We start from the raw sequence: 14,339 nt of genomic DNA on the forward strand, positions 1-14,339 counted from the left end.
GTTGGAACAATAGTGTATCAGTAAGCTTTTCTGTAAAGCCACATGTAGTGCAAATGACATATCTAGATAGATCGGCACAGTAAAAAAATCTATTTTATTTAAAAAAAAAACAAAAAAACCAAAAAACAACAACACATATATATTATAGGGGTCACTTCTCAAGAGATGTTGACTGGCAAAACTAATGTCCCTCTTCTTTTCATATTTTATTTTACTATATCTATTATATTGTCCTCTTTATACAATAGACAATATTTAATTAGCACAAACACATTTACATTAAATGGTTATGGCATACAGTAATTTATCCAGTATGGTAATGTTTTACTTAAATTAAAAATAATAATGCCTTTGATTTGTACAGTTCTTAATACATGTAATACTATACAAATGCTTATTTTAAAAGCAAATGAAAACTAATAGCAAAAGTTCCCTGCGCGGACGTCGAAGAAGGCACTTGAGGTTGGAATTCCTATTACAAAACAAAATATCTTTTGATTGGACAACTGCCGCAATGGAATGTTGGGCTATCCCAGTAAATAAAGCTTCTATTCTAATTACCAATGTCTAGTTTAACTTTATCTGAGTTATTATTCTATTTCGGAATATGGTTTCAATTAAACTTCTAAGGTAAATATAAACAACGATTTGATAGATTTTTGGGAAAGAAAATTAAATGGAAATAGAAAATCTGGGACACCCCAAGTGCAGATAAAAATATCATCCAATCAGATCCAATCTTACAAAAAAGTTTCATGTACATGGTAAGTGCGCTCCAAATAGGGAAGTTGATAAAGTTTGAGTCATAAACTGCGAAATGAATTACGAACATTGTATTGTTTACTTTTAACTTTGGACTTGCTTGAGTGCTTTTTATATCATCATTATCTGGAATAACAACCGGAAATCAAATCAACTTTTGTCAAGTACAAATGTAATGGTGAGTAGACAACACAATCAGTTCTTTAGTAATAAAGTACGGGATCGGCCATTGCCAGAAGTTTGACCTATAAAAAGTTGTAATACAATCGCTCTATGTGTGCTGTTGAACTATTTATCTGATTTCTCACATATAAGATATAGTTTCGTTTTTAATTGGAAATCGATATACTTTCGTTTTTATATTGGAACAGATGGGTAGCTGAAAATCAAAGAAAAAGCCTACTGTGGATTATGTAGTAAAAAGTTTATACACATCCGTTTTGACCCAGCCTAAAATATTTCCGGATTAGTGTGATTTATTTCTATATTCAAAACCATCAACAAAATGGCTATGGATGGTTCTTGGGAATTAAATATAAATGTGACTGACTTGGCTGTAGAACGGACCCTGAGGGTGACTGGTGACCTTCACATGGGAGGTGTTATGGTGAAGTTAGTTGAAGCTTTAGGTAAGTTTGGGTACCAGTTGTAAAATACACACATGGTACACGTTAAAGTAGTTACAATTTTATACATATAAATGTCCATGAAAAGAATGTAGCTCTAGTACCAGTCCACTAGAGAGGGGGATAGTACCTTAATCAGGACTCCGGGTTCAGGTGTTTTTAAGCCCTGGATTTCTGGTTCAGGACCCCTCCTACCCCCCTTTCCACTAGAGTTATTTTCTATCTTTATACATATGTACATGTCAGGTTGAGTGGGGGTCCTGGGTGGGATACCAGTTATTTAAGGGGACCCACACGGCCCTGTACAAATGTATGGCTATATTTACCTTACATGCACTGTAGATCTAACCCAACACTATCCTTTAACATAATCAAGAGTTAATCAAACCGTAATAATATAAACATAAACAAAACCCAATATAGTTAACATGGTAAAGGGTCTCCTAACGTAAATGAAAGCAGGAGCGGGATACTCCATGTGTGAGGATTAATTGTAAAATGTTATGGGTAACCATATCTATCTTTGATTCTTATCAAATCTCAAAGTACATGTACATTGTAGATGTGATGTAAAGTTAAAAAGGTGTCAGGATTAAGACAAACCTGTCCTTCTAATGTACAAAAACTGTAGTTTTACATATGTATTTGTTTTTAGAGTCAAAGCTTACATGTTAACAATACATGTATAATTCATGTACAATGTATATATTTACTATAAAAAAGAAGATGTGGTTTACATGTATATGATTGTCAAAAAATGGTCAATGAGACAACTATCCACAAAAGACCAAAATAAAACAAACATTAACAACTATAGGTCACCGTACAGCCTTCAACAATGAGCAAAGCCCATACTGCATAGTCAGCTATAAAAGGCCCTGATAAGACAAGTTTTCGTGTTTTCATACATTACATGTATTACATTTACAAATTCTGAATGGAGGAAGGGTAAATTTTTGACACAATTCTAGAATAAGGGAAAAGAGGGGGGATATGACCTTTATCGGGACTCCGGGATCGGGTGTTTTTAAGCTCGGGACTTCAGGATCCGGAAATTCTTTTTTAAACCCGGGATTTCAAGATCAGGACCCATCCTATCCCCCCCCCCCCCCCCCCCCGCGGAAAAGGATTCTAATATAAAAGAGTCAAAAATACCTCAAACATAACCATGATAACCATAGCAAGCTTTAAGGCAGTAGATAAGAAATGCATGCATGGAAAGTTTGATGCAGGAAGCAAAACAGAAAAATAAAAAATATGAACAGAAGCTTTGCCTTGTATCTCTTCCTGCAGGAAGTTTCTAATTTGAATTTGGTTTGAACTTATCTATAAAATATTGTCAATTGATATACATGTAAATAGATATATAAATTAAAATCTATTAATTTCAATGTATACTTTGTACAAAATGTGTATATCATCATACATTGATTACAAATTTACAATGTAGCATTTTATTTTATCTCTATTTTTCTCATCTTTTTTACTTGACAAATATTTGGCTTTATATATGTACAACACTGCCTAAATTAAATAGAATATTTAGCTTTACCAAAATTGTCAATAACGAATTTGTTTTTTTGCATAAACAAATATACCCAAAAAAGTAGGTACTAGAAATTTCTACATGTGTTATATACATGTATAAATGTACATAAAACATGTATATTGTTTCATTAAATTTGTTTAATTTCCTGATAAATATATGGTGCCCAGCATTCAATGTTTAATGATATGTTATTCTAAAAATTTTACATCATTTAAAGGTCATTGTATAGGACCTAATAGTATGGATAAATTTAATTGCTAATTTCAAGCTGATAATTAGCCCAATCATGAGATATATACAAGATAGTGTTATCAACCATTCGCAATGATAGTGGGATATTTTAGTTTACAATAACTCAGTGACCCATTAAATGACGCCCATTAGATAAACTATTTATAAAGGATATGGAATTTGGTAGTTACCTATCTTGGCCTATTTATGTGTAATGGACCAAGAAGTTTAAACAAATAAAAATGTTTAGTTATGATTTATAGGTCAAATAATATACATTATATTCTTGTATGTCTATTATTTGAGTTGAACTTCCAACGTTCTTATGATTTAATGAGGTGAACAAATGTTTCACGGAGGTGAACAAATATTTCACGATTTAATTTTTTTTAATGTTGGATGGACAGGTACAATATGATGTAGGAAACTCAAGTTCAAAACCAAATTTATACAATAAGTGTTATGTGCAGCTTATGCTCAAGCATAAAAACATGTAATTGTAAAACGTAATATTAATATGCACAAATGCATTTCAGAAATATTTGTATACTAGTTAAAATTCTAAATGCATTAGAGATTTACATAAATGCATATTAATATTTTTAAATACATTTGTGTACAATGGATGCTCTTGGTACATTTGTTTATTTTAAGTAACAGTTTCTTTGATGTATTTCCATGTAGGATAGTGCAGTACATTTTGTGACTTCCTTCAATTATCAACTTAAATTCGCTTCAAATTTTATTCCTTTTTGCTGACAATAATATTTGTTTGTTTTTTTATACGTCATGATTTAGGCCAACTATTTTTAACTGATTCACATTTTGTCATGGCTGGGCCTCTTTTAGCTTACTTATTTTATTACCTAATTGTATGAGGTTGCTCACTATGGAAGGTTACATTGTACATCATCTGGTCATGTACATGATGGTCATCATTTGGGCTAGTGTTTTCAAAGACACATGTTGTCGCAGTCCATATGACTTTTATGTCCCCAAAAAGTTAGAATATAAATATTATAAAAGGATGAAATTTGATATTTCTGATTCGATTGTTTATCCTCATTTATAGAATATGATAGAAATGTTTTACACAGAATCCAATTAAACATAGTATTAGTACTGATTTTTGCGATTAAAAATCAATTTCATTCATATCAAATTCTATTGATTAGATTAATAGCAAGCATTTGATATGATCTAATTTCCTCCGACAATCAATTACACAGCTTAACATTGTTTTCTATTCATTTATTCCTGTACTTAAAACGATAATTCATTATTGAACATTGATTCCTGCTAGATAACCAGACAAAAAATACATGTACAATGTAATATTGGGTGGCGTTTATAAGTTTCATTTGCCAAATGTCCTTGAAATTTTAAATCTGGATGTTTGAAAATGTATTACAAACTAGTACTGTTGTATCATTGTAACTATTGCAAATGCCAGATCTCCCATACAATCAGCTTTAAAAATCTGTGTATTACATAGCATTTATATTTATTCAGCAAATATACATTATTGTAGGATATTTTAAAGTTGGTAAAAACCAGTTTAATGTAAATTGGGCCATTGCAAGAAGATAAACACTTTCTGCAGGCTTACAATGTAGGAGTTAAAAGTTCATTATGTAAAGATTACATAGCCGTTAAGTCAGTGGATCTGCCATTTCAAAGAAGTGATGATTACTGAATGCATCAACAATCATGAATGTACAAACAAATGCTGTCATATACATGTATGTGCTCATACATGTAGGTCATAAAGTAGCAGTCATGGGTTCATTTTTGAGAATCTTGTTTGCTTATTCAATATTTCAACAGAATTAAAATTAGAATTTGGGCAAACATCGATTGGCCACTCATCACAATACATTGTAAGTGGGTGTGGAAATGCCAAAATTCACAATTATAGATGTACATGTATTCTAATCTAGTTAAAAAGAGTATTTAAAAATATTGGTTATAGAAATTTGGCCTCAATATTTTAACCTTATTATGTCAACATAGCGGGGGAGGATGAATGTTATACAAAGATTATTTCAGATTATCAAATCTCCCTTATCGCAACATTATCAACAGGAAGGACTGCTGTTTTGTCTGTTTTAAGATTTATAGTCAACAGTTTTTAATCTGCAAATCAATATTTTAAGAACCTCTCTTGTGAAGAGGAGCAAAAGATTATTAAAAATGATGGGCATTAATAGAACATCTCTAATAAAGAGGAGCAATTTGAAAGATTACTTCAGATCTAGAAATAAAGCTATCAGTATTATCATTTTTCTAAATGAGTTCATCTCAAGATGTTATCATATTCTTTAGTGTGTTTTTGTTGTTGATACTCTGAATGAGGTTAAAGTACCATGTTGTCCAAGAATGGCTTTCATCTTCAAAGGAGACTTGCATTGGTCTGTCTCTGTAAGATATAGCTACAGTTGTGTGATAAGCAGCAAACATACCACATCTGCAATCTCATTTAAATTTTCAATACACCAATTTGCATGATAGTTTTTCCATGTACAATGTACAATGGATCACGAATGTATATTAACCCCCCAAAAAATCATAGGGCATGAAAGGGACTAATAAAACTTGAAGTCAGACTTAGAAAATCTGACACTGTCCTGTAAAAAATGAACATCACTAAAAAGAACAAACAACTAATACTCCAATATTAAAGTTTAGTAAATTAAGTGCACATACAATGTACATGTACATGTACATGACATAATACATGTAATAAAAGGACAGATGAAACTTATCTGATTTAAAAGATAGTATTTACATATTTATTCTAAATTTATAGATATACATTTGCACTGGAATCTTGTTTTGGTGTCTTAGAATAAGTCCATACAGGTGTCAAAGACATGATTCATTCATTATTGCAGCCTGCCTTAGATTAAAGTTGCATTTGAATCATGTAAAATTGTTTTAAATGTTCTCTAAGTTGATGATATAATGTGCTGCATTTCAAGTTTTGCGTTTATTGATAAAGATATTAGAGACAAAGTTGTTTGCACGCAGCAACTACACTATCATGACTAGCCATGCAGATGTTGGTTTTATTTTGGTGATCAATTGTCCTTAGTATGAATTGACCACAAAACTAGACAAGATTTTATGGTATTCCAACCTACCCACTGTTACTACTAGTACTGTACATCATGTACATGAAATGGATGTAAAGTTTGTTTCATTTGTATAATCAGAAAACTATTGATATATTAATTTATATATGATAATTTTTTCAAAATATGAGAAAGAGCAATAAATAAACACCAATGAACTGACTTCTCATGAAATATCTTGAAGAGTCCCAATCAAAGCTTAAGCGGAGTGTACTGTTCTGTATTTATGTGCAAACCATAGTAATAATTTAATTTTCATCAAGTTGTAGATAAGATAGTATGATATTAGATACCAAGATACCAAGGTGTATATATGCCATGTTTTAAATGCATTTTGAATATTTATCAAACTTTATTTTACAGATATTGCTATGGACTGGTCAGATCATGCCCTCTGGTGGCCAGATAAAAATGTGTGGTTATCCAGGCCTCGTACAACATTAGATCAGTACGGAGTAGGGGCTGATGCACGCCTTTTGTTCACACCTATGCACAAAGTACTGAAAGTACAAATCCCAGATTTACAAATCCTCGAGCTGAGAATGGACTTTTCATGTAAAGTTTTCTCCGCTGTGGTTCAGCTCTGTAAAGAATTAGGTAATTATCGTTTATCATACAGTATGATAATGGATTACTATGATCACCGGCCAAAAACAATAATTGCTTCATACTTCCGAATAGTTCTGGCATAGTTGAAGTGTATTAAAAACAAACATTGGCTTTTACCAGTAAATATTAAGATGGAGACTGGGTTAATAGCTAATTAATCTCATTCCACACTCACTGTACCTATTCTTATTTATGTAGAATCGAAATTTATAGATGAGGAACATCTTGGCATCAAATCATCAAAAAATGCTGTCCGATGTTGTCAGACTAAAATATATTTAAAAGTAGTTCCTGTCAATTTAGAGTAATCAGTGACCAATTTAGACATGATAGAGATCCCTTGGTTAGAAAAAAACAAAATATTTTGGCATCAATTCATTGTTGATTCTTTTTGTATGATATTACAGACAATTAACTTCCATCAATCATACTAGGGATATCCTCTTGTGGAAATGGTCTGATTTTGAACGATGTCAGGTTAAAAAAATTATACAAAAAAAAAAATCAAACAAACCAGTATATATATATTTTAGATAATTGGCACAATGAGTGATGAATAATATTAACTGATTCACTTTGTATGTAATGTTGCCATACTTTCTAAAATTATGCTCCATGCTAAAAATACCATCATCAAGATGTCATGATTTCAAATAATCTCATGCATCGATGTTAAAGATATCAAGTCTTCATTAGATTCTTTATATACTGCTTAGTCACTACTTACTAAACAGGGAAAGGCGTGAGACTTATTATATTTTATACTCATTTTGTAGAGTTCGTATGGACTTTGTACCAAATCAAAAAAAGTTTACAAAATAATTTTTCAGGTTATTGTCCTCTTACAACAAAAAATATAATCATAGAAGAAGAATTTTGTGTATTCTATGTTTGAGATTAGGGTAGATTTTCACTATAATATCAAAATATTTACAAGACTTGCATGAAAAAAAAACTGTAGGGAAAACTGGATTAAGATGACTTTGTAATCATGGTTATGGTCATTTTATTTAGAAATTGTTGAGAGAGAAATATTGCATGGCTTTTATTTTGTCAAGTTTCCACATATTTGCATCCAATTGTGACCATCTCTGCTAAATAGGGAATCATAGTTTTGACAAACCACACAACATCTATAGCTATTATTAAAATTTCAGGTATAAGACATTCAGAAGAAATGTCTGTAATGAAATATATGGATAAGGATGATTTAAAAAAGAATATTAAGGAGAATTTAAACCATAAGAAAAAGAAACAGGGATCAACAGAAAACCTGGGTGTAAATGGCAATGGAGTACAGTATCATTCTCCTTCAGGGAGCATGGAAAGACTGAGTCCATTCAGTAGAAGTCCTGCGGGACCCTCACCTACAGTAAGTACATCTCTCTCAGGGACCAATATGATGAACCACATGTTGATTAAGTAATAAATAATCAACAGGTCAGGAAATGGTTAATTGAGTAAGTTTTATTTAGCATTGTTTAGATGGAAAGTTTTTAAATGTATTGAAATATTACAGTTTTATGCATAACTCTGGATGTTATATTCTTGAAAAGTATAGAAAGATGCCATTTAAGGCCAGCAGCTGTATATAAATATATATGATATTGTTACTGCATACTTATACAGGGAGATGCCATTTGAGGTCAAAAGCTGTCTATAAATATATCAGTTATTGTAACTGCATACTTATACAGGGAGATGCCATTTGAGGTCAGCAACTTATATATGTAATTCTTTTTCCCTTTCAGAATACTATAGGAAGAACACCAGGATATAATGCTAATTATACTGCTAATTCAGTTTCACCTTACAATACATTAAATGCAAATGGAACATTATCCCCAGGATCTATGTACAGTTTATCGTTTGAAAGTGTCATGGAAAATGCCCTGGCAAATAGTCCACAGATCAGTGTCAAGGACGCTGCACAGTACTTACAAAAACCAAAAAATCTGATTGAAAAAGCAAGACAAAACTATGCGTAAGTAATCTTATTTATTTAATGCAGAATCTAATGTTGGCAAAGTATAGCAGAGTTCACAATATAATACTCTGGGTTCCATGTTATTGGTGGAATACCAATTATGGTGGATGTCGTAGGTATACATGAACCACAAAGTTAAATGTTCAACTAGGTACAATTATTTGATAAGCTTGATCTGTTATCTAAGCAAAACCACAAATTCATATCTGTGAAAATACAATATTTCTTCTATGCTTGAAAAGTGGTATCCATGAAAAAAACATCAAAATCAAATTTCTGCAAAAATAAACTTTTTCCTCAATCAATGAATATTGGTACCCTGGGAAATAAATGAAGCTGAAGTACATGTACCTGCTCAATTACTATATAGTTGCATGTTGATATATTTTTGTGAAAAATTGGCAAAGTCCATTCTTAACTGTTTATGCACAGACATATAGTGTCTGTTTCTAGCAAAGGGCAAATAAATCTATTGGAATCTGAGGTAGAGTTAGGAGGTTTTACATCTGAGTCATTGTTATGTAACCCTTTATTGGCTACTTTATTCTACTTTTTGGCAAATTTTGATTCTTGAATGTCAGTTGAAATTGGAAGAATTGCCAAATCAAAGATTTATATGCTGTGAGATGCACTTCTAAAATGTGCCATTTCACTACTTAAAAGTGGTGAACCCCATTGGGAGATGATAAGCCAGTGTATTACGCAAACATGTATCTAATTAGGTAAATACAGGTAATAAACAATTAGATCATAGTTTATGGTATGTCTAATTACCAGATAAATGAATTTAACTTGGTTTTACTGCATGTAATAACAAATTAATTGAAAGTTACACAGGGAATCAAAAGACATGTTAGATATAAATGTTGAAATTCTCTCTGTGTGGTAGATTGCCTGAGAATGCAAATTGACAAATGTTGGTCAATATAATCCTGAAGCCAATAATTCAATGCTATCTAAATGATTTCCATGCATTACATAATTTAAAAAAATAGTGCTCTATGTACATGATGTACCTTAGTACATGTATTGCAAATGAAGAAGTCAAAGGTTCCAAATCATTGCGGTGAGCATCTAAAAATTTACACCCCTGAGACAACTTATTACAAATTTCCAAAATGGTCATATACCTGTCAGTAATATTATAATGTAGTTCTATTGTTGAAATTTTGGCCTAAATGTTATTTTTGCAAATACATGTATGGTACATGGAAACATTTGTGGTTGACAAAATGAGCCTTTCAGGTATCCTAAAGTGTGTCAGAAAGTTGTTCAGGCAATACATGTACTTTAATGGAGATTTGTTAATGGCTGTTGTATGTGCACATATACATGTATATTACCAAGAACCAAGCTGTGTTCCAAAGAATAATGTTTTGTGATTGAATTCTCCAAAACTATCTATAAATAAATGGCATATAAATTCCTCAAATATTTACACTTATAACTTAAGTGGATGTTGTAATATCTAGCTACCCACTCTCAAATCTTACCACAGATTTTGTGAAAAAGATTTATTAATTTTTCCAAGTAATTTGTCTAAAGAAAAAGACTGATTAATTGTTGTTGGTTGCTTTATGTCCAGTGTCAAATATTACATGCATGTTTAGGACAAAACAAATTGAACAATTAATACATTAAGAAGGTTCTGCATTAGTTAGAGGATGCTGTGATAAAGATTGGGGGGAATTCTGACTGCCACCTGTTAAATGTGTTCTATGGACAGGTATAGAAGTCTTGCATTGTAACACCCTCTTCCCCCTATCTTAATGGACACATTAACAAGTTTTTGCAAGGTTTATTAAAGAGAGTTTGGCACTATATTACATAAGGCTTCAGGTTAAACATCCCCATTCTGACCAGACATGACTGCACACTCTACATCTAGCTGGTCAGAAAAAGACGAAAATCATATTTTTATTCCCCATTCATCTTGGGAGACAGAAACAGAAATGGAATGGCCACTTCATTGGAAGAACAGAGTAAACCCTTCTAAAAGTTTTGTCAACTTTGTGCCAACTCCCTCTGTGATTAGGTGGAAATGACATAATCTATTTGAGTAGTATGATACATTTTGTACTTATAACAATTTAGGTATGTTTGTATTTCCTGAAAGCAATCAAAACATTTCTACATGTCTGATTACATGTTTTCTACGTAATTCTGTTTTTGTGTTCAAAAGCTGGAACTGTAATAGATAATGTTAGTGATTGTATATATACTGACGGGAACTTATCTGATATGATTATGTAACCATATGTTTTGATAAGAAATTCTGACATTACTTAGCTATCTTAGTCTAGTTGAAGTAAATCATGTACTGGTTTATAAGACTTTATCTGACAAGTGTTCTAAAATATTTATTTCAATCCTTTGGGGATGAATATATTAAATTTCAAATTAAAATACAGACGGAAAAATAATTTTGTAAATATGAGAAAATATTTTCTAAATGTCATCAGTTTCTCGTCAAACTTTACTTGTCATGGTTAACCATTGGCAAGCCAGTCTAGACCTTAATAGTAGAGGACATGAATTTCTACTTATAAACATTTTTTTACAGACTCTTTTGAATAACTCTGGGTTAACAAAGTATTGGAATGACTCAAAATTTACCAAGCATTTTTAAGAATATAGTTTTAGTTGCTTTAAAAACAGGAAATTGTATGACCAAACCCTGACTGTTTGTTTTTAACTGCTCTGCAAACACTGGGTATCTTATATATGTTCAATTCTTTCAGTTGTGAATGCTGCATAAATGTCTAAAGGCCTAGTCAATGAAATAACACCCAATTATTTCTCCTATTCTTATGGTATCTCAATAGCATAAATCTACCATGTGATAGGTCAAGTTAGGCTGTCCCATTCATATAGCATAGAGCTGGAAGTATAAAAAGTCAAAACCCTCAAGAGTAGAAGAGATCTATTTGAGAATTATTTCTGTAATGATCAACTCAAAAAACATTTAAAAGTACAGAATAACAAATACCTGACATTATATAATGAGTAGGAGATAAGAACCTCACATTGTTAAAGTAGCTAACTGTTGTAATACATGTGTTTCTAATTACTGTCTTAAAGTGTTTATTGGATGTATTATATAGGCACTTGGTAACGAGATTTTGGTATCTTTTTATGCATAATTTGTATTTTGAGAAAGCTCTTCCAAAAAACATTTTGCTTGTTAAGAAACGAAATGCATTGATTTGTCATGCGAAAACAAACAGCAGTTCTCCAGCACTCTTTGCTATATACATGTTTTGTCAAATTGAGGGGATTTGAGGCCATATTCACGTTAACTAATTCAAAAGATTTTTTTTTTTAAACGAACCTTACAGTATATACATATTTCTTTTAACAAGGGAAGGAAGAAAGAAGTATTGTAGAAACTTTCATAATTCTATTTCTGTACACCACAGATTGACCGTTCAATGATTGTCACATCAAGTGTCGCTTTAGTAGCATATACATATGGTCTGTCATCTCTGTGGACAAGTAGTTAATAGCAGTTAAATGAACACTTCTGTCAGGAGACTAGTAGAACAATGTCCATATTAAGTGACCAAGTGGACAATTTGATCCAATAACTGAATGAAGTCTGTTTAGAGAGATAAAAATATTACCAATTGAGTTTACAACTTTGAACTCTAATGTATTGGAGAATTGTTCACATTAGATTATTCTTTTAGTAACAGAAAAGCATATTTACTATCATAGTCTCTACATCTGTTAGAGTTAATTATAAAATCAACAGTAGTTCATGTAAGTTGATGTAACATAGTTTTTCTGATGAATTATACAAATAGCAGCTTGGTATGCATGTCCTTAGCCAAGAACATGTAATCCAGTGTTTTTCATTGGTTGCTGTCTGCAAAATTCCAAATTCTTGATAAGCTTTGAACCTTTGGGTAAATAAAATGGATTCTACCAAATTTCAGCCTCTTATAATCCCCCCTTTTTACATGGATGTCTAATTGAATTCATTCTGTCATCTTATACATATCCATCAAGATGTGGGATGGAATATATATAACAATACATGGTTAACATGGTTAAAGCTATGGTTCACAAACAATACTAATAGCAATACATCATTATTCGGAAGTAATGCAATGAAATATTGTGATTATATTGTTATTCATCAAATGAAAACACAAATTTAACCCTTTGGTCTATTTTTTCTGGAAATATATGACTAGATTCATTTCAAATTTAAACATTGATGAAATTAGACATATATTCATATTTTTCATATAACTCCACTATTGTCCCAATGTTTTGCATTATATCTTTTGTTTATGGCCTCAAAACATACTATCGAGACGACCTTGACTTTTACTTTACATGTATTTCATATTATGTAATACAAAAATGTCATTCAGATTTACATCCGAGCCAAATTAAGTAGAAATATGATATTGGTATTCATAACTGAAATTGATCTAACTATTCTAGGGAATAATGAATGTTATGCACGTCAAAATCTTGTTGCATAATGATATCACCTCCCAAAATTCCTCACGATCAATAAATACATTGGTGTGACAGATTGAGTTTAAAAAAAAACGTGTTGGTTGTAGATTAATCTGCAGCTATGTGCAGTGACTGGTAAAATTACTGATTTTACATGCATCATGAAATCGGTACTTTAAATCGGCAGAGTATTACATATATGATAATGAGGCCTTTTGTTCCTGTAGATGAGATCTGATAGGGTGTAGACATGGTTATAAAAAAATAGTTACTGTACTACATAGTATTTTATTTAAAGGTTACACAATGTTCCTACTGTTGTAAGATGTAAAGTCTTTGATTGGACATTAATGTATATTTGTATGTCTTGCACAGCTATATAGATACATGTATACCATCAGCAAGAGTGTTACTTTTAACTTCATGGTCTTGAGTTAAACTAAAATGTAGATTTGTATGTATATGCTTAAATACTCATATCACGTAGTCTAAGATCTTTATGGTGTACCTACAAAATACTAAGAATATAAATCAAGCATTCTTTAAAAATTAGGTCAAAATTAAGCCGTGTACAGGTCGTCTGAAAACATGAAAAGTGTTCTGTTACATGAAGAGAGCATGTCATATTCCAAACTGAACATGAACAAATCCTCTTTCTCTCAATTTTTTTTTTTAAAATAAATATAAAATATTTTATTTTTATTACAGATGGTTAGACTCATCCAAATCGCTGATGGAACAGGGTGTGAGAGAAAATGAATTTGTTGTCGTCAAGTTTAAATACTTCTCATTCTATGACCTGAATCCTAAGGTAAGATTGAATCTCATACCTGTGGTTTTTGTGGTCAAGACTGATTGTCCTCAGCGTCACAGTTGGTCTCGGGGTAAAACTTTCATTCAATAGAAAATACAAGGTTTGGGTACATTGTTTTCTTTGTATTCATTCATGAATTTACTATTTTTGTAAA

At 31.4% G+C, this 14,339-nt stretch overlaps 1 protein-coding gene across 2 annotated transcripts in view; it reads left to right on the top strand.

The window, feature by feature from the left end:
• The window catches only part of LOC134710107 (fermitin family homolog 2-like), a 35,645-nt gene that overhangs the window by 3,247 nt on the left and 18,059 nt on the right, over positions 1-14,339 (top strand). The window contains exons 1-6 of one of the 2 annotated variants that reach the window (XM_063570304.1): positions 750-940; positions 1,134-1,391; positions 6,666-6,899; positions 8,069-8,283; positions 8,663-8,895; positions 14,080-14,182. In XM_063570304.1, coding sequence (XP_063426374.1) covers positions 1,268-1,391; positions 6,666-6,899; positions 8,069-8,283; positions 8,663-8,895; positions 14,080-14,182 — 909 coding nt within the window. In that variant the 5' untranslated portion in view covers positions 750-940; positions 1,134-1,267. Of the gene's footprint in view, positions 1-749; positions 941-1,133; positions 1,392-6,665; positions 6,900-8,068; positions 8,284-8,662; positions 8,896-14,079; positions 14,183-14,339 lie in introns of those variants that run through there. The other variant, XM_063570305.1, reaches the window with a different exon arrangement.

The sequence above is a fragment of the Mytilus trossulus genome, chromosome 3 (assembly GCF_036588685.1).
Source record: "Mytilus trossulus isolate FHL-02 chromosome 3, PNRI_Mtr1.1.1.hap1, whole genome shotgun sequence".
In the NCBI taxonomy this organism is placed as follows: domain Eukaryota; kingdom Metazoa; phylum Mollusca; class Bivalvia; order Mytilida; family Mytilidae; genus Mytilus; species Mytilus trossulus.